The following is a 22329-nucleotide window of genomic DNA, read 5'->3' as shown; positions in this document are numbered from 1 at the left end:
GAACCAGCACTTTCGAATAAGTATGCTTGTTGTGCCGGTCATACTACAGTGCGGATAAGGGGAAATTCCCTTTTCCCCAGTGTAATGTGACCTCAGAGTGAGAATATTAAAGTAGGGGGGGTGTAAGGGGCTTGCCCTCCTGCATAGCAGTAGGTTTAATTTTTTTTTTTTTAAACATACTTTAACAAAATTGCTTTTCCGGTGAAAGTGCTTTCGGCAAAGTATGTTCGGTAATTATAGATTCGGACTTTTGATCTTTCGATCAAAAGTCCTAGATCCATGTAGATATATATATATATATATATATATATATATATATATATATATATAATTTTTTTTTTCACAGAATAGCTCAGTGGTGTAACAGTTACCATTGCTGTCTTCATTTGTGCCATTTTTCCCAGCTGCAGACCTCTCCTGTGAAGTCTGCAGGTCTTCACTTATGTCTAATATGATTTTGTCAGGTGCTTTAGTCTTTCCCTACATCCCAAAGACATGGCATTAAGTCAAGTGGTGAGATTCTATCTGGATTGCCTGAATGTGCGTTCTGAGAGTAAGTCTATACATCTGCTTATGGACTGGTGATTAGTTTAATACCAATGGAGTGCCAGAATAGGCTTTAACTCCCCCATAGCCCTCAGGAGGACAAATGACCACTGGAGAATGAATGAAAGAATGAATAAATGCATGCATGCATGACTAAAGGTATTTCTGACAGACCAGACACCACAGTCATATAAAATTCAGCATTGATTGGATGAAGAACATCATATCTTATACAGTGATATTCAGTTTAGAGAGAATATAAAATTATCTGCTTAAGACATTAAATCGCATATAAACTACAAATACAGATAAATATGCTTGTTGGCCAGCTCTGTGATGCGGAAAGCTAAAGCCCTGACTATGACCCTGAGCTGCAGGTTCATATAGTATTTTGGGAGCTGGTGGAACTGATAGGGAGGAAGAAGAAGAGTAATAAGGTAACGTCTGCTCACCTGTCTCTGGGAACAAGGTCAGGGAGCACATGCATCAGTTGCAATCTTCACTGATGATTCCTGATGAAAGCCAGGTCAGATGTTGGTACATGTCTGCAAGGAAGACTGGGCCCTCTGATAGGTTACTTCACTCACTTGCATATTCTACTTTGGTGATGTTCACCGTGTGACACTGCTGCAGTCATTACACTTGGGTTATCCTGCCGTCAGGCGGTTCCCCAGCTGGCCTGAGTTCCAAAGTCTTAGTCCGGCGTCAGCTGCTGTCGCCTCCTCCCTGACGTCAGTGCGACAGGGGTATATAAGATGCAGCCGATGCCATTTTCTTCAGTCTTTCTTGCCGCACGGTGCCCGAAGCAAAAGCAGTTCGCAAGTGCCGGTCGGCCCACTCCTGAGATTTTCATTCCGAATCCAGAACCGAAGTCTTCTACAAAGCTAAGTACCCCATTGGGGAAACTTTTTCTTGCCTCAGACCGATGTCAGTAAAAGTTAATAACTGTATTTCTTGTGGGAAGCAAATACCTCATAAGGATTTCCATTCTTATTGTATCCCATGCCTAGGCCCAGACCACAACGTTACTGGTTGTCGGTTTTGTGCTAGGTTTAATAAGCGCACTATTAAATGTCGGTTTGATTTTGCCCAACATTACTTTGGCAGAAAATTTAATTATACCATGCCGTCAGAACTTCCGACGACCGGTATTCATAAAAAGCGCAAAGACAAGGACAGGCATCCGAGGCCCAAAACTGACGACGAAGCCTCTTCTAGGCCAGTCACCAGTTCTTTGGTTTTCAGTGAGGCGCCTTTGCAGCCCCTGACGGCCGCTTCTGCAGAACCACAGGCCACCCCCGACCCCCACGTGGAGATGGCTGGGCCTTCGGATGCACTAGCTTTTCAGCAGATCGAAACCGATCCTGCAGAAGGATTCGGAGTACCTGAGCTACCTGCAACTTCAGAGGGTTTCTTCAGACCTACTCAGCTAAGCATTAAACCCTCTTCTAAGTCAAAGCCTCCTTTAAAAACTAAGAAACAAGTACAGCATTCTCCAGGACAGGCCTCCATGCCTAAGAAACAAATGCTCAAAATGGCCGAAGACCTAATCACTCTGATCAGGGGTTCCCATCCCCCACCTGATAAAAGGCCTAGACAGGATGCAGATTATGATTCATCCGACCAGGGGTCCATTTCCTCAGATTCATCCTCAGACCTGGGATATTCTTTACCCCCTTATGAGGATTCTGATGCTGAGGAATCTATTCCATCAGCCTCTCCGCCTGAGGACTACTCCTTTGGGGAAACCTTACGTACCATGAGGGAGCATTTCCATTGGGAAGGCCAGGATTATTCAGAATCCAAGAAAAGGCTCAGAGACTTCCTGTTATTACCTCAACATAGACCCTGGCTATTCCGCCAGTGCTAGATATTGTGGATGGTGTGTACAGTGAATCCAGCTTAAATCCTGATTCCTTACCTCCAGCTCCACTTAAACCGGACAGATATTACAGAGTCCCTGACTCACACAAATTTCTGTATAAAAGTCCTGTTGCTGATCCTGAAACTATTTCTCAGGGACCCAAAGGGGTTAAGGCCTCATCAGCAAAGAACCCAGTTCCCTCTGACAGAGATTACAGAGCACTAGACAGATGAGGAAAGAAAGTATATACGTCTGCAACTTTAGCAATGAAAGCCTTAAATTGCCAGTTTCACATGATAAAATATCAGCAATTTTTGATGTCTCAGTTGAAACAAAAAATGCTTCCAGATACAGATCCTCCTAATTTTAAAGAAATGCAGGCTTTATTGCATGCTGCTAAACAAGTGGGAAAGCATACTTTGCAATGTGGTTTTGATTCTTTAGAGGCTTCATGCAGAGCAGCAGTTACAGGCTCTGTCATTAGAAGACATGCATGGTTAAAAGAACATACGTTACCAGATCATGTTAAAGCTAAATTACTGGATGCACCTTTACAGCAGGATGTTTTATTTGGAGTTAAGGCAGAAGAGGTATTAAAAAAAATGGAGGATAAGGCAAAATCTATGCAAACAGTGAAGGATTTCTTACAGGTTCAGCCTCCTCGATTTAGTAGAAACTGGCCAACAAAGAATTGGTCCTTTCCAGTTAATGACAGACCTCAAAGGGGCAGATACAGACAGCCAAGAGGTAGAGGTCAACCACAAGGTCCTTACAGGCCTCGACAATGGGGTGCATCAGGCCAGAAAGAAGGGGAAGACAGGCACCTACCATATAAAAAACAGCCCCAATGACTTCCCACTCCAGCTGCCAAACAACTCACTCTTGGCAGCCTCTTTGGGAGGAAAACTGGCATTTTTTTAAAACAATTGGCATATGATCACCCAAGACAAATGGGTTCTCAATATTATTTCAAAAGGTTACAGGTTCCACTTTCACACTCTGCCAAGATTAAAAGGAATGCCAAATCTGCTACTAAATCAATGGGCAGAGGCCCCAAAACAAATTACGGCACTCATGAACATAGGAGCTATTTAAAAGGTACTACCACAGGAACAAGGGCAAGGATTTTACTCAAGACTCTTTCTGGTTCCCAGAAAAGACAAAGCCTGGAGGCCCATTCTGGATCTTTCTTCACTAAACACTTACCTGGATGTTCCGAAATTCAAAATGTTGACATTACAGCAGCTTCTTCCCGTGCTGGGCAAGCAAGCTTGGCTCGTGACTTTGGACCTCAAGGAGGCATACCTGCATGTCCCTATCAGACAAAACTGCAGAAGATACCTCAGGTTCTTAGCTGGTCCAATGCACCATCAATTCTCTGCACTGCCCTTTGGATTATCTACTGCGCCCAGGGTCTTCACAAAGTGCCTGGCACCAGTAATTGCATTTTGCAGACAGAAAGGAATTCAAATTTACCCATACCTGGACGACTGCCTGATTCAAGCAGAGAGCAAGGACATTCTTCTACAGCATCTGGCATTTGTAAAAAAGTTATTAAGTTGCCTGGGGTACACAGTAAATGAAAAGAAATCAAAACTAGTGCCCTCACAAGAGATAATATTCCAGGGTGCCAGCTTGAACACAATGGCATAGATGGCTTTTCTCACGCCAGACAAGCAAGGACAACTGACACAATACTTTCAATTGATGGCAACAAAGACCCAACTCCCTGCAAGAAAAAATATGCAGGCCTTGGGCTTCATGGCATCTTGCATACTACTAATTCCATATGCCAGACTGCATATGAGGAAACTACAATGGTACCTAAAGAATGCATGGTCTCAACACTGTCAAAGTTTGGAAACAGTTATACCACTAATACCTTGCCTTCAACAGGAGTTTCGATGGTGGGCTCAAGCTTGTCACCTCAACAAGGGACAGCCTTTCACTCAACCCACAGCCAGGCAAACACTGACAACAGATGCATCGGATTACGCCTGGGGAGCACACATGGCAGGAAAATGTATTCAGGGCAAGTGGTCCACAGAACAAAGGCATCTTCACATCAATCAAAAAGAGATGCTAGCTGTACAAAATGCCCTTATAGCCTTCAAGGATCTGTTGCATCCAGGACAACTACTACTAAAGACAGACAACACCACAGTTATGTGGTACATAAACAAGCAAGGGGGCACTCACTCCTACCCCCTCTGCAGACAAGCCATGACCTTGTGGAACACAGCTATAAACTATCAAGTTCATCTACAAGCACAATTCCTGTCAGGAGAGAAAAACACACTGGCAGATGACTTAAGCAGAAATATCATGGATCCCCATGAATGGGAATTGAATCCTCAAATATCCAGAATGATAACAAAGAAATGGTGGAGCCCGGACATAGATCTGTTTGCCTCCCGAATGAATTGCCAGCTAAAGAAATTCTGCACAAGGAGTTACCATCCGCAAGCATGGAAAGTGGATGACCTCTCATTCAGCTGGACAAACCTACAAGTATATGCTTTTCCACCACTGCGTCTTCTCCCAAAGGTACTCATAAAAGCCAGGCAAGAAGAGCCAAAAATGATCCTGATTGCACCAGACTGGCCACACCAGCACTGGTACCCAATCTTAAAAAACTTAGCACAAGGACCACCCTGGATTTTGCCTCAGATACGACATCTGCTGTCACAGCACAACAATCAGTTACTCCACAGCCAGCTAAAGACACTAAACCTAGCTGCATGGAAGATTCCCTAGCCACGCAAGCAATGCCTCTCTTGAAAGCAGTTATGGATGTCATTCTGGAGGCCAGAAGGCCTAGTACTAGGAAAGCCTACTCAGATAAATGGAAGAGATTCTGTGCCTGGAACCAGGCTCACAGCCTTGATCCTATTGTGCCAAACATTCCTCAGATACTACAATATTTGACTGAGATGCTGGACAAAGGCCTCTCCTTTTCATCCATCAAGATCCACGCCTCTGCCATCTCTGCACATTACAACATGGATCTACCAATTTTCTCTAATCCTTGCTAAAACAGTACCTCAGAGGGGCTAAAAACATAAGACCGCCCCGTAGAGCACCTACTCCAACTTGGGACCTCAACTTTGTTTTGGAAAAATTAACTTTACCTCCTTTTGAACCCGCTAGCACGGCAGAATTAAAATACATTTCTTGGAAAACTGCTCTGCTCCTGGCAATAACGTTTGCAAGAAGAGTTTCAGAATTACAGGCACTAATGGCAGTGGAACCTTTCCTCATTTTCCACCAGGACAGGGTGTCCTTAAGAACTAACCCTACGTTTATGCCTAAGGTGGTTTCAAGTGTGTCTCTAAACCAAACCATTCACTTGCCTACTTTTTATCCAAAACCACAGATTAAAGGTGAAAGACTACTGCATTCATTGGACATTCACAGGCAGTTATGCTTCTACTTGGACAAAACCAAAGCTTTCAGAAAATCTGAGCAATTATTGGTAGCATATGCTGCAGCAGCACAGGGAAAAGCTATTTCAAAACAGACTATTTCTAAATGGATAGGACATTGCATACGTTTCTGCTATACGCACCATGGAAAACCTGTGCCTAACAGCATTAGATCTCACTCCATCAGGGCAACAGCCACTTCAACTGCCTACCTCAGAGGAGTACCTACTAAGGATATTTTGGAAGCAGCAACATGGAGTTCTGTGCATACCTTCACCAAGCATTACCATCTGCCTCTATACTCTAAATCCAGAGCTGGCTTCGCCTCTGCAGTGCTGCAGAGCCTTATAGCCACCCCTAATACCTTATAGAACCAACCACCCTACCTCAGCTTTGGGATTCTACCCAAGTGTAATGACTGCAGCAGTGTCACACGATGAACATAGTACAGTTTTGTACCTACCATAAATGTAGATGTTCGAGTGTAGACACTGCTGCAGTCCAAGTTACCTTCCCTTCTTCCCCTCTTACTGGCTAGTACATACCTAGTTCCTCTACCTTTTACTACCTATGGGGAGTATTTGCTAGTAGCTGAAAGTATGTTGTTTGCATTTCTTATGTATGTTTTATTAGCAATTTGAATTGCCTACCTATTTGGGGGCACCTGACATCTGGGACATATGAAAAACTGAAGAAAATGGCGTCGGCTGCATCTTATATACCCCTGTCGCACTGACGTCAGGGAGGAGGCGACAGCAACTGACGCCGGACCAAGACTTTGGAACTCAGGCCGGCTGGGGAACCGCCTGATGGCAGGATAACCCAAGTGTAATGACTGCAGCAGTGTCTACACTCAAACATCTACATTTATGTTAGGTACAAAACTGTACTTTTTGCCTACAGGCTGCTGTGTGTTGCCTTTCTTTTATGTAACTGCAGGCATACACAAAGGAGGGGGAAAGGAGTGACTAAAAAATCTCTCCAATGGCAGACTGAATTACAGCCTGTATACAGATGCCTTCTTGTTTCAGCAAGGGAAATTAATAAATAGTGGCTGCAATGATTGGCTCTAAGAGTTAGTGGGTGTAGATTTGCAAAACAAACAATTGCCCCTTACTTGTTAAAGTATTAAGTTAAGAGCTGCTTCAATACTCTTTAGGGTAGAATGTTCTGCTTATATCATGGAGTGAACTGGCATCACCCTAATTACATGAGTTTATATCCAGGCTTACATAATTTCCCAGTATAGAATTAATTCCAGATCTTTCTACAGAAACATTTAAACTATATTCCTTATTTCCTTGAATTTAATTTCTCCAAAAGGTTTGGCCTTCTAATACCATGACAGGAATGGACTCCATTCCAAAGTGAGGGTATAACTGGAGTTCACAGAATTAGCAATGTCTCAGCATTGGTATTGCATTCTCTGTTTTAAGGACTATCATGGTGTAGTTAAACATCTGTATCGTTATCGGTGAGCTAATAATGGAGACAAATGTATTTCTCCTGGCATGTATATGCTACTTAAATTAATTTGGCACCTTCCTATCTTTAGATCATCATGGTGCCAATGAGGATAGAAAATAATTCTGTTTGGCCAAATTAATAAACAATGGAATCTCACTTAGGGCCAAGGAAGTTTATGTTGACTATACTTGTCTCTTATCTGCCCCATTATTGAATATAACACTTCTTTTGGCATGTACCTATTAAAACATGTTTCTTAACTGGAGTGAGCCCAGCAGTTTCTAGCCATAGTTCACAGTTTATAAGCAAGTACTAGGCTAACTGCCCTTGCAGACCATTTATAAGCCTAGTCACTTTTCCTTCAAAGGTGAGAATCAAACCCTGTACCTCGTTTCTGTGAAATAAATACCTTAAACATTATGCCAACCCTAAAAAAAGTCAAAACCCTTAAATCCCTTATTTATCCTAATCATTTAGCCTCCCACTCTCTGTGTTTAGTTTCCTGTAGAATTCTCCATGGCAATCTATGCTCGGCCTTCCAGACCATGACAGACCTCACTCTCATACATTTTCTTAGTTTTCATAGAAGTAATGTTTCCTGAGCACAGGTACAGAGGATCATAATCTCCATTAATAAATTAATGGAACATGCTCAGGTGACAGCTTCTTGTCTCAGCATGTTGCTCACGTATGGAATAATCTACCCATGCATATTAAGCAAAGTAGTACCCTAACCACATTAACACTTAACTAAGTATTGGATGGGCACTTACAAATTCTCCTTATTGATTCATAGGTTCATAAGTGTATACTAGGCTAACGACCACTAGGTCCTCTATAAGCCTAGCTGTGCAACCCAAAAGCATCCCTTTATATCTGGGGCATTTCTATTAGTAGGGAGTATGTTAGGACATTTTTAAAGATTATATGGAGAAAGTATGTTAGTTTGGACATAATTTACTGTATGCCTGTGTCTATCAAAGACAAGGGGCCAGACCTCAAATGAATTTCTGATTTTCCATCCATTGGTCAGGGTTACACTTGTATAGGATTAGGGATGGGCTCTTCTTCACGTGGATGAGAAGCCTATTCCAGAGAATGGGGATCCTCTGAGACACATATCTGCCTTACCAACATGTTCTATTATGTTACAAACAAATTTAAATCTTTGATGCAGTAGTTCTGATGCTGTTCATTTTGCAGATGTGCAAAAGATCTATCAGCGATAGCTTCAAGGATGTCTTGTATGCCACGCATAGATCACATCTTAATAGTCTGTAAGAAACCAAGTATTTAAGGTGATCTCTATAGCGCAGAGACCATTTTGCATAATGGTTAAGGTCTTTGCCTCCAATGCACAAGTACAAGGTACAAGGTTCAATCCTGACCTCCAACTAATGCCTGCTTGGAGTTTGCACATTCTCCCTGTGTCTCTGTGGGGTTTCTCCCACATCCAAAAAACATGCTAAGTGTTTCCCTCTCAAACTCAACAATGAATGGATCTGTGGGAAGCAGCACAGACTGTACATGGTGCCCTATAGAAGGCAGAGATGTGCAGACCAACTGCTTTGGGCATCTACTATGGTGCGCAGTATCCTCAAGATAGGAGAACACAGATCACAGACAGTAAAATCAACCAACCTACCAAACATGAACTGAGAATTGCTATGCTTAATGTAGGTTCACTGACAGGATACAGCTTGGAAGTGGATGTCATGATGATATGGAGGAGGCTGGACATCCTGTGTATCCAGGAGATGAGATGGAAGGGCAATGCAGCAAAGCCACTTACCTTGGGATCCAGACTCTATTCAGAACAGGCTAGAAATGGTGTAGGAATTGTGATGAGAGAGAGGCTTCAGAAGGCAGTGAGGGATATCATCAGAATTAATGACATACCCATGGCAATCAGACTCCAGTGCAGTGAATTCATAATCTCAGACTGTGCCCCACAGCAGGGTTGTCATAGTGAGGAAAAGAGTGCAGTTGCAGGACCTGGCCTACTAGATAAAACAGGACAACATGAACTGGTGTTGATAATGGGTGACTTGAGTGCACATCAGAACAGGATGTGAGGACTACCTGGGTCCACATGGGTGGGACAATAGGAATAAAGAAGGAGAAGCCATTCTAGACTTTTGTCTGGTAAATGACTTTATAGTAGCCAACATGGTTTAGAAAGAGCGACAGTCACAAGATCACATACACGAGTAGCCAACATGCAAGTCAGGCAGACGTCCTTCTAGTACGGAAAAGGCACTGGGGTAGAATCCATGCTTGCAAAGTCATCCCCAGTGAAACAGTTGGCCCACAGCACAAGCCATTAGTTCCACAATCAGTTGCAAGCAGTGGTCAGAGAAGACTCTAAGGAGAAGGCTATAAGATCAACAGAGACCAAGCTGAAGACATGGAAGTTGACTGGAAAGAAAGTACAACAGTTCAAGGAGTTGAAGGAATTACTCAGGGCTCTAGCACTCCAAGAAGAGGAGGAAATAAGTGGAGTTGAATGGCAGTGCCTAAAAACTGTGGCACTGAATCGAGAGAGTTGGTTACAGTTAACATGATACCCCGACCTCATGTAGAAAAAATGGGAAAAAGGGAGATGATGCTGATGGTGATGATGCATAGGACAATGTGTTCTTGCCCTGGATTCTCATGGTAAAGAACATTTGCGGTCATTACAGTTGTTGCATATATCTGGTCAGGTATATGACAAAGGGGGAATTATACTCAATGATGGGTCTGATAAGGGTTAAGTAAAGTGGTACTATGACTTTCCTGGACCTGGATGCCATGCCCTTACTTGTAAGTTGCATGACATAGAATGATTTTTTTTACTACCTTGGCCATGTGTTGGTCAAAGGCCAGTTTACTGTCTGAATATGTTCCCAGATCTCTGACTACTGGTTCAGCTATTAAGGGTTTCTGATCAATGACATAATTTTCCTGGGTAGCCAATTTCCCAAAAGGTACTGTAATGCATTTCTTGGCATTAAATTTTAAGCCGTGACTTTGGTACCAGTCATTTATCTGTGTTAGGCCATCTTGCAAGATGTTGGTGTCATGGAGGGAATCTTTGACAGCTCCTAATTAGCAGTCATCTGAGAACATGATCAGCTGAAGGCCCTTGACAATAGTCTTGACCACCGAGAAGTAGATGACAATGAGGAGCAGGCCTAGCACAGAGTCGTTAGGGAACCTTTGTGGAGGTGGTTTCACCAATCCTAACTTCCTGGGTCTTGTCTGTGAGCCAACTGGCAATCCAAGGTGTTATGTAGGGGTGTATGCACAATTCAGTGTGCCCCATTGTGAGGCAGAAGGCAACTGTTGATGTTGGGTGTCCTGGGTTAAGCTGAAAATGGTCTTATGACATATTGCCCATTATTCGTCTAGTATCCTATGAAGCTATGACCAAAATGCGTTTATCTTCCTGTTACTAATGTTACAGATACTTTTTGCACTGGGGCTCATTTTTGATGTAGCCTTAACTAAGAAAATGCTAGGACTTTTCCCACATTTGGGATACCTTCTTGCAAGCTCAAATATCTTAAGTTTTGTTAAATGTTTAGTGGGGTTTCTAAGAGCCATTGTTTTCTGTTTTGACTTGTGTTAACAGTAGTGAAAAAATGCATTACCTACAGATGGAAGTAATCTGTTACTCAATGTCAGAAAATGTCAATTTGTACATAGTAAGATTTCTGTTATGAAGGAATAGTGCATTGTCTGGTATGAGAATGCCCATTTTCTGCATTATTTCAAAAGTTTTCTGATATAAAAGGAAATTGAATATAGTTTGCTTATGAGATATATCTATTAGGATTATACAGATTATACATAATCTTTAATGTGAATATTCTTTTTCTAGCTTTCCCTGCCTATTTGTCTTACAGATGTTTTGTATGCTTTTTGTAAACAAGAAAGATATTTAAAATAAAAGTGTTTTATAATTTGAGATGGACAAATAGAGGGCAGGCAATTCATTTAAGGAGGGGCAGCTGTGTGTATAGTTTAACAATGAGTGTGATACAGTTGTGAGCAGCATATTATTGTAGATTAATTAGAAAAAGCGATTGTTTACATGGGTAATTCTAAGCAGTCTGTGTAGCAATAGGTGAGCATCAAAGATGTAAGCATTTGACATGTATTCTTTGAGTCTAAAAGATAAACGTCTAGAACGTGTTTGACTGACTTACATGGATTAAATTAGAGAACTGTTTCAGAGTCTGCACTGATTTTTCTTCAGTACTATGATTGCCCTGATTACACTGCATTCCAAATGTACTTCATTAAATGTATAACTTAACAGTAAATAGAATGACTTGTGAAAAGAATGAAACACAAATGTATTAACCTACATTTTTTTCTTTCTTAGCCTGCTGTATGTGAACGGGAATTGTGTGTATTTGCCTTCCAAACACTGGGTGTTATGAATGAAGCTGCAAATGGTATTGCTACAGGAGCGCAGGTGAGAATATGTAAAAAACGAAAGAAAAAAATTGAGAAACATTGCACTTATTTCATTTTAAAAGTTGATATTTTATGCAAGATCTAGATTGTGTTTACTGAATGTAATGCATCTAAACTAAGCTTTCAAAAAGCTTTTATAGTCGTGCTGTAATGTGATTCCACTTTTACATTATGGACAAAATCTGTCAATTATCAAATGATGTTATTTTGGCACAGCACTGATTTTTAGCTTCAGACTTATGGTTACTCATCCCATATTTACTGATTGTCTTGATACAGTTATATCTTTTTAGGCTATGCGTGTTGTTAAATTAACTGAGCCTATAAAACGTTATTGTTTTTACATTTTCCTGTGAGGTCAAGTATATAAATGTGTTATGTTCCAGAAAATAAGCAAATAAATATGTAATTTTCCTGTCCTCTGCTGTGTCTTTAAAGATTTTAAAGGCCAGCACTGGGACTTCTAATGTCAAGGGACTGAGGGGTTTGCAGCTATAACATCTACAGTTTAAGACCAGCTTTATTTTTCATTCTCTGTGCCTTAGTTTAACAAAATTATAACCAAATTGAAGTCCATCGTATTAGTACAAAGTAAGTATTTTCTGTAATAAATCATGACTTCATTGATACTGCCTATCAACATAAAAGAAAAATTGCTATCATGAAGTATGGCACAGTGGTGCAGCAGATGTGTTGTTGCCTAACAGCAAGAAGTTCTGGTTTGATTCTTGGCTGGGGTGCCTTCTGTGCAGAGTCAGACTCATACCTCTCAACTATACAGAATGTCCTTATTTTTGCCTCATATTTTTGGTGTGTTCCTCCTAAACACTGTACTTTTCTGGCAAATAGCTGAGGATTTAAGTCAGTAAATAATGACAAACATTTGAGTTTGACTCCACATCCTTTAGAAAATTCATGCTAATGCAAACCCTATTATAATATCAACTTTCTAAGTTTGTAAGAACAATATTTAAAATCTGTCTCTATTTGTCCCCCCATCATTTTAGGCTTTGTCCAGATTTTTTGCTCTAAGAGGTTGAGAGGTACTACATGTTCTCCTTGTGTTCGTGTGGGTTTCCTCCAGGTGCTCCAGATTCCTCCCATGTTACAAAGACATGCATCTGAAGCATTTCTCCCTGGGTGTCTGCTGAAAATTGGCTTCTTTCCAAGTCAGAATTTTCTGATTAACAAATGTTAAATAAATAAAAACATATTGGACAAAGTAAATTGCTAAACAGCTGATATGGGCAATAAGGGCATAAAGCTGCCATGTCAACTAACAAGCAAGGACATAAATTAACTTATACCGTGATTAAGAAACATGTTAATTATCTATTGGGTTTTATTCATTCTATTGAAAGAGTACCTCTGTCAAAGTGAGAATTGTCTGTCAAAGTAAGAATTGTCAGAATGTTTCATCAGCCTCAGTTTTGGCACAAGCCTTTGTGTGAGTGCAAGACTGGTGGGTGTTAAGACTGGGCAGTACAGTGGTGTAGTGGTTAACATTGTCACCTCACAGCAAGAGGTTCTCTGGTTCAGTTCGCAGCTGGGGTGCCTTCTGTGTGCAGTCCACATTTCCTCCCCATGTTTGCATGGGTTTTCTCCCCATGCTTTGGTTTCCTCCCACTTTCCAAAGAGATGAATCTGGAGCACTTCTCCCAGGGCCTCTGCTGAAAATGGGCAATGTCCCAGACCAGTTAGACTTTCCCTGTAAACAAATGTTAAAAAATAAATAAATATTTGTGGATGAGTACCAGATCATGTGCAGGAATGTACGTGAGTATACAATTTGCTTGTGAAAGTGTGTTTGCGTATGTGTGTGTTTCTGAATATAAGATCTTTCATCATGCGTGTGCATGTCTGTGTGTGTGTGTGTGGTTGTTCAGGTAGATTTAGTTTGTGTTAAACGGAATGTGAGAACAGTGTGTCTGTGTGTCTAAGTGACAGATCAGTGGGTTAAGGTGTGTGTGTGTTTGAGTGAGTGATCATGAAGTCAGTGTGTGTCATTGTGAGATCAGTAAGCAGTGAGACTGAGGAAGTTTCTTTTTACATAGTATTTTACAATATTTGAATTAGTATAAATTTGCCCCCTGGAAAAAATACTTGTATTCTTAATTTTTAAGTGAAAATGGCAAAGCGCTGTTGACAGAGCCAGTCTTATGAATAGGCCAGCTAGGCGGCTGCATAGGGTGCTACTCTTCTTGCCCACTTTTTCACATTTATTTGTTTTTAAAGTAATGAAACATGAAATTTCTCCCTATCTCTTTCTCTCTATTTTATATATATATATATATATATATATATATATATATACACATAAAAAACATATCCCAAGGTACCCCTGCTGCATAGGGTGCTACTCTTCTTGCCCACTTTTTCACATTTATTTGTTTTTAAAGTAATGAAACATGAACTTTCTCCCTATCTCTTTCTCTCTATTTTATATATCTATATATATATATATATATATATATATATATATATATATATATATACATATAAAAAACATATCCCAAGGTACCCCTGCTGCATAGGGTGCTACTCTTCTTGCCCACTTTTTCACATTTATTTGCTTTCAAAGTAATGAAACATGAAATCCCCCCCCCCCTCCGTGTCTCTCTCTCTCTCTCTATATATATATATATATATATATATATATATATATATATGTATATAAAACATATCCTAAGGTACGTCTGGTAAAAGAAAATATGCTTGCAGTGTGGCATGTGCCCTAGGGTGGAAAGTACAGCAGTTATTATGACCACTCTGGTCACATTACACTTGAACATTTATAGGTTTTGTCTTGATGGGCAATACAAACCAGAAAGCCTGCAGTGTTCAGATGTAAAGTGAATGGTGCTTGAGGGTGTGGCATAGTGAAAAGAGAGAAGGTAAGGTTTCTCTCTTCGGGCCAGTAGTGAGATTTTTTTTTTAAAGTTGCTGGCAGATATTGGTAGTGGGAAGCACAGCACAACACTCAACTTCTTTGCTGAAGGATCAGGACAAAGTCAAACATATTGAGGTGTGGGGAGAACTAATGCCCCACACCAGAAACAAATGTTAAATACTACTCTGTGACTATCTGTTTCGCCTAAAATGATAGGATAACAACAGGTTTTGTATCAACATGAATTTTCTGAAAAAAAGTATGAAATGCTAGTGGCTGGCATTCTTGACTGGTTGTAATCAGTAATTTACCAGAAAATCAACAACTTTGCATGTGACATGGCAAAATATGAGGCAGGATCAAGGAAAGTATACACATATGTGTGTGCATGTATATATATATATATATATATATGTGTGTGTGTGTGTGTGTGTGTGTGTGTGTGTGTGTGTGTGTGTGTGTTACAGCTAGAAATGCACAGTACTGAAAAAAAAAGGGTAAACTTTTTATATATTTTTATTTGCAGAGGGGCAAAATAGATGATTATATAAATTACTGGTCCACATATTACTTGGTCAACAAGTAAATCGTCCATCAAAACATGTTGAACAGTGGTTAGGCTGAACATAAAGCAACTGACAGTACTTTGAAAAAGGAAACAAACTTCCTTTTGTGATGCACTACCCAAAACCTGACCACATTCCGGCCAAATTTGCTGACTAATGACTTCCGATGGTTGAGTGACACCCCCACCCCCCGGTCCCTGGCTTAATGCAGTTATTTTCTCTTCAGTTATTACAGTGCAGTTTTCATCAGAGAGATGTTAAAAAAGGATGTAACTCTGAATTACTGTCATTAATCATGATTTTTGTTTAGGCCATCACTGGATGAAAAGTTTGTTTAAAAAAACTCTGAAAAACACCTCAATGCATCTAGAACCCCCAGACCTCTAGCTTAATGCAGTTATTTAGTCAATAGTCATTAGAGTGCGGTCTTGTGTAGTTAGGATGTACTGAATGAGGAATACAGGAAAAATGAAGACTTCAGAAAGCTAAGAGAAAAGGAAAAAAAGTCACCTGGATAGTATGTGTAGGCCAGGATAGGAAGATGGGAGAGGGCCAGGGGACTCCATGGTGATGTGCACAGGGGGATGCAGTGGACAGTGTGGGGGGTGCCACAGAGCCTTTTGCCTAGGGTGCCATTTCACCTAAGGCCAGCCGTAGATGTTTATTATTAGAATCTGATGGAGTTAAGTTTCATTCATGGGACTCACATAAACTTCATCTAATTCTTCTTGCTTATATAATATGCTAAATATGTATGCAGTGAGGTATTCCATTGATGATCTGAAGCAATTATATTCTCAGTTGTTACCAGTTAATTTCCATAAAACAGTTTCACAGTCCAAAGCACCCTCTTAAAATGCTCTTGTCATGTGTTCCTTTCTGTCACTAGGTAGTTCTCACTTTCCCTCTTGCCCTGCACAAGATGTACAAACATCAGCATGACCCCTCCTTTCTTTCTCAGCTTAGAACTGCATTGTTTTCTGTGATTACACAAGCAGTCAGCATAAACTGCTCTCTGTACACTCAGCTGACATCTTTCTTTATGATAAACTTGTGCAGGAAGTTCAGTTTCAATTTCTAGATATTGCAGTGTTAGCCTGTCTTCTAACTGCTGTACACTGTTTAGTTTACAGTACAAGTAAGATACATAAAATTAATCTAAAGTGACAAATATGCATAATATGCTCAAGGAAATTAATGGCACATTCATCAGTTTTCAAACTTTTCTCCCCATAAATTGTGTTTACCTTTCAAAGCAAATGGCTTATTCAAGTAGGGGAACAGAACTATTATAGCAATAACCCACGCCTGAAAGTATATATATAAATTATAGCAGTTGAGAGGTATGAATGTCAGATCTTTTAATATTACACTAATTTCCAGTTTCATGAAAATGATTCTATATTCAGATGAAAAACTTGTTTCTAGTTTCATGACAAAGTAATTTTAAACTAAGACACCACAGTCTGAATTTTACTAGGCAGTACAATATATACAATTCTATGTGTCAAGTCAGCATAGTTACACTTAATCCATTTCTTGGCCATTACAGAAAACACATAGAATACCTTTGTATTCTTTAATGTTTTTGCAGTACAACCATTTGCTTTTCTTTACTTGTTTGTAGTCCTGACTTAGCCAAAATATTAGGAACATCCTCTTTCTTTCAAACTTGTAATAGATATTTCAAAGATGAAAGTCTTGCTAGCTTAGTAATTTATTTTATATTTGTTGACTGGGTTTGTCCGACTGGGCTACAAATGCTCATTTTCAGCGGAGGCCCGAGGAGAAAAGCTCCAACAGAAAATATAAATTTTACATATTGAATACATATAGAAATACATTCATCAGTACCACAGATTACTGCATTACAGTGCCACACATGACATTCATCAGTACCACACATTATTGCATTACAGTGTCATACATTAAACTGTGGCAAATTAAATATATAGAAATACATTCATCAGAGGGATACATTCATAATTACATATTATATACATAATAGTGCAATAGTTACATAGCTGAAATATTTTACTAGTTATGTTTGTACAGTGATGTACCAAGAGGAGAAGATAAAGTAGTAAGTTAGTTTATTGAAGGAAAGGAAGAGAGAAGAGAAGTAAAATGTTATAGGGGAGTGTTTACAGGGGATAATTACACTGGCAAGTCTATTTTTCATGAAGGTATTTTTTTGCAGCAGTTTTGAATTGATTGGGATGTTCAAGGGATCTTATATCCAGTGGTAGGCTATTCCAGGCCTTGGAAGAGTTAAAGCTATAGACTAGGTGATCCATTTTGGTCCTTGGTTTGTAGATTTTTAGTAGGCCTTGTTCGGAACTGCGGAGTAATCAAGTGGGTAGGTAATGAGAGATTAGAGATGAGATCGTTGGACAGAAAGAGGGTTTGTAGAGAATGGAATGAATAATCTGAAACTGATTATACCAAAGCAGGTTAGGTAATTCTAGCCAATTTAGTTCTTTTAGTGAGAGACAGTGATGGGACTTGTAAGAATTTTGGGCAGCAAATCTGGCAATCCTGTTATAAGTTGTTTCTAACTTGTTTAGTAGTCCAGTGTTGAGGCTGGTGAGAATTTGGGAGCTATAAAGTAAAGTGGGTAAGAGGTAGGCATTTGAAAGGGTTAGTTTTGCTGTTTTGGTAAGATATTTTTTGTTTCTATAGAGGAGACCTAGCTTGAGATGTGTTTTTCGGTTACAGTTATTGATGTGTAAATCAAAGGTTAGTCTATCATCAATAGTAACACCTAAGAGTTTTGTACTGGTGTCCACCTGTATTTGAGTATTATTTTGTGAAAGTATGGAGAAGGAACACTTTATGTGGTTAAGGTTTTTAGGGAGAAAGAGTAGTAATTTGGTTTTCTTTGTATTAAGGATAAGTTGGTTTTCAGATAGCCAGTTTTCTACAGAGTTAAAAGAGGACTGTGTGTCTGATTTTAGTTGAGTTGGTGATTCAGCAATAGTGATAAGTGTAGAATCATCTGCATATTGTATCAGTGAGGATCCAGGACAGGAAGAGTAGAGAAAGTTGGTAAGTTTTCTTAGTCATAGCTACAAATGGATTATTTATTTATACTAAGGTCTTTCAGCTTTTCCCAGTTAGGGGTCGCCATAGCAGAACTCCAGTCTGCTAATGATTGGGAGTGGATTTTTTACAGTGCCAAGGTGCCAGCTCGACACCCATTTATGCATGCACCTACCTGCATGTCTTTAAATGTCACTCGACCATGGGGAGGACATGCAGACTCCACACAGAAGGCGCTCCAGCCGAGAATCAACCCGGAGAACTGCTTGCTGTGAGGCGACAATGCTAACCGCTGCACCACTATGGCCTCAGATTATTTATTTATATACTTATTTATTTGTATGTTAACTGAGTAAATGAACTGGTCCAAAGACTCTTTTCAACCACTACCTTGGCCACTTAGGCAGTACAAAGAAACTGAACTTTAAGCATATTAACTCAAAACTGGCCTTAAAACTGTATTTGTACATTTTCCTTTACCCCATTTAAGTTGAATGGCTTAAACTTCTGGTTTTTCACTGTTACCCAGAAGGTACTTATTTATAGTCACTGTCAATAGTGGGTGTATCTTAATCTAGAAAATTACTAGAACTGATTACATTTGGTTTCTAGTCTTAGGGTATTTTTTTCCTAGTTAGAATGAATTGGAAAATATCATTATATTACAGGCATTCAGGGCATAAATTAATCATTGGCAGGGATTCATAAGAAACTACACCGCATGCGCAAACTGCTATAGCCAAAAGGGTCTGTTTCATAAGTGAGGGAGTGTGATTGAGAGATATGTTTAGTCACAGGGAGGAAAGACCTTATCATTGGCTAAACTGCATTTCACTGAATTGTGCGATGTTACTAAAAGTGCTAATAAGCACTTTCCTGTGGTAATCACCTCTGGTGGCCCATGCATCATGCTGACACAGGCATCCCTGAAGGCATGTGTCCTACTAAGAATTATGATTGTGTCACCAGTCATTCTCCCACACACTTGCACATATTTAAACATACACATGGGCACGTGAGCACACACACACACACACACACACACACACACACACACACACACGCACACACACACGCACACACACACATACACATACACATACACACATGCACACATGCACACACACACACACTTCTCATCCATCTCTGAGTTTGCAGAGCATTCCTGATACTACATATTATTTTTGGCTTCCCTTCATAAATCACATGCTATTGTTATTATTCAATAAAGGCAGATATTATTATTTTTATTGTTCAGAAAATGCATCATAATGAAAGACCTGTTGCTCTATTAACTTTTTACATGACATGGAGCAATAGTTAAAAAGTCTTCCTGGTATAGTCTGGTGTCCCTCCCAGCTTTGTCCAGAAGTCATGTGCATGGCCGCTGAGAGGCATGGCAGCACCCCACATGGATATACCTCCATACCTCTCCACAGTCCTGATTCCGTAGAACATCCCACAGTCCCTGATACCACAGAACATCCCACAGTCCCTGATTCCACAGAATATCCTTGATTTTCCCTCTTATACCTGCATTGCCCTTTGTTACTTGCTTATAGTAATATTTAAACATCCTTGGTGGCTAGTGTCTCCCCAGTATAACAAGCTTTGCTCATTAGTTCAGATGAGTTTAGAGGTATGGCAGCCACTTGTCATACACCTATACCCAGACATGTAAACATTCAGACATTTATGAAGATGCACACGTGCGCGCACATACACACACACACACACACACACACACACACACACACACACACACACACTCTCACCCAAGACCACTCATACCTCTGCAAGCACGCACAAACTCACACACCTGCTATCACTGCTTCTCCGTAGTCACATGCCTGCTTCATTAAGTACATCCCTAGTGCAAGACCCAATCTTGACAGCATATAGTGGTGCTTAATAAAATGTTGCTAAGCATAGCTAAGTACTGTTAAGATCAGGTCTTGTGCAACAGGACTAACAGTGAATAGTTCTGGCTAGTGAAGAACAGTGGTAAAAGGCAAAACAGATTTTAAACTTTGTTTGAACTTCAGTCTGCCATACTTATAATCAGAAAGTGTGTCAGAACAAAGTGCTTGATAGCTTTTAAAGCTATTAGTTCTACAGAAGCTTACTACGTTACTACCTGCTGTGTGTTTGCTAGAGCTAAGTATTTTATCTGCTTACAATGGCATTGAAAGCTGGTAAAACACTACTGTTTCTTTCTGTAGCCGGTAGTAAATGTAGCGGATAAAGCTCTATGTACTACTAAGAGTTATGATTGTGTCATTAATCATATCCCTTTATTGTGTTTTGTGGACATGGATGCTAAGATTCACCTTAAAAGCTTCGCTCTCGAGGTAAGTTTTTGACATGCATTTCTCAAGTTAGTTATGATAATTCTCTGCATCAAATCCCACTCAAATTAACCTGATAGGTGCTGTAGTATTCAGGAAATGATATACTTTATTTAAAAACCTTGGGCTGACTCACCTGTAGTACATCTTTCAACACTTAGGTGATTAAATAAGACTGCTACTCCCAGTTCCTTTCACAGGGAGAAGGAAAATAAAATTGACATGTGGAAAGAAACTCAAACATCCGTTTCTGTAACCAGAAGGGTTATTAGCTATCAGTCACTCGCTGCTGTCAAAAATGATGAATTAGATGGAATAATCGTACGTGAGAATCCAAGTTGGTACCATTAAGAGGAAGATCACTGCATTTGTCAAGACTGCAAGTAAGGTGCAGTCTCATTATTAAGTGTAGTTATGTCTCTATAGAAAAATAAATGCAAGGCAGCTTATTCCCTAGTGATGGGTCTGCATACAAAATCTTTTCTGAATTCTCTACCACAAGACATGATGCAAATAACTTTGGCACGTTTTGCTATACTTCTTAATAAAAAAGTTTACATTAGAATTCTGATAGTAGTTCTGAGTTGCATTTCTACATCCACCCTCATAAAAGCTGGTTGCATCTTTCATACTCTTGAAATCAGAATGTTTCTTGAATACAGTCTCCCAATAATTCTTGCATTGGTCAGCGCATTACAATGAAAGCACAATCACACTGCTGACAACCAAGGATCATTTGTTGTTGTTATTTCCTCAACATCAGATCCCAGTTTAGCAACAGTCTTCTAGGATTATACTTGGTATCCCACTCAAAGGGACCAAGGCCAAGATCTCCATCTGTAACGAAACAACATGTCAGTGTCAAATAGATTGTAGCTTTTCATGTCGATATTTTAGCTTTTCAGTTTAGCTGCATATTTTACAGATTGTGGCAAAGAAGTGTGTATATTAAAAAGAGGAAGGTGTCCACTGCTTTACCTCTGTGGATTAGCTGTTATTTGGGAGTAAGCTAGGCAGACCAATCTTATATTTCAGGCACATTCCAGGTCAGTAGAATGACCTGGCAGACACTCTGAAGAGGGAAGATACAATCTGACATGACAACGACATCTCCCTAATTTTGACCAAAATTTGGGATTATCTAAAATTTGATATTTTGCATTTCATCAGAATCACCTGTTCTCCTATAGTGTTCTTGTTTTCCTCAAACACAAGCAGTGATGACCAGTGCTGTTATTTTATTTATAGATACAAGTTAATATACGCTTTTCTATACTTGGTCTCCTCTAATTCTTGTAGAGCCAATAACAACCTCCCTCCACCAGAAAAAAAATAATTTTTCTTCTCAATAACTATTACAAATCATTAAGAAGCTTAAGAAACAAATGCCAGAACATCATACATTTGTAAGCTGACTAGATGTTTTCATTGTCTACAAGCTCAGATTCTAGATTATGTAACTACCCAATTTAATACTGATTTAAGATAATGTTATCTACCTTCCTCAGTTAAGTGAACAGCAATATCTGAAGAGGAGCCCTCATTTCAGGTATCTAAGGCTTCTGGTGGCACCTGACTAAGACTTGAGATCCTTACACCTGAACAGATCCCTAATGTTACCTTGTTTGTTTGTTTGTGTCTTTCGGCTTTTCCCAGTTAGGGCTCGCCACAGCGGAACTCCAGTCCATTAATGATTGGTAGTGGATTTTTTACG

General features: G+C 39.8%; 1 protein-coding gene across 1 annotated transcript in view; it reads left to right on the top strand.

Annotated features, from left to right (window-relative positions):
* Nucleotides 1-22329, top strand: part of PARP8 (poly(ADP-ribose) polymerase family member 8) — a 1481732-nt gene that overhangs the window by 937771 nt on the left and 521632 nt on the right. The window contains exon 15 of the mRNA XM_044077685.1: nt 11675-11767. Coding sequence (XP_043933620.1) covers nt 11675-11767 — 93 coding nt within the window. The remainder of the gene's footprint in view (nt 1-11674; nt 11768-22329) is intronic.

This window comes from Protopterus annectens, chromosome 1.part1 (genome assembly GCF_019279795.1).
Source record: "Protopterus annectens isolate FY-2018-M chromosome 1.part1, PAN1.0, whole genome shotgun sequence".
In the NCBI taxonomy this organism is placed as follows: domain Eukaryota; kingdom Metazoa; phylum Chordata; order Ceratodontiformes; family Protopteridae; genus Protopterus; species Protopterus annectens.
The sequence above is the reverse complement of the archived record's forward strand: the minus strand, read 5'-3'. Positions and strand labels throughout refer to the sequence as shown.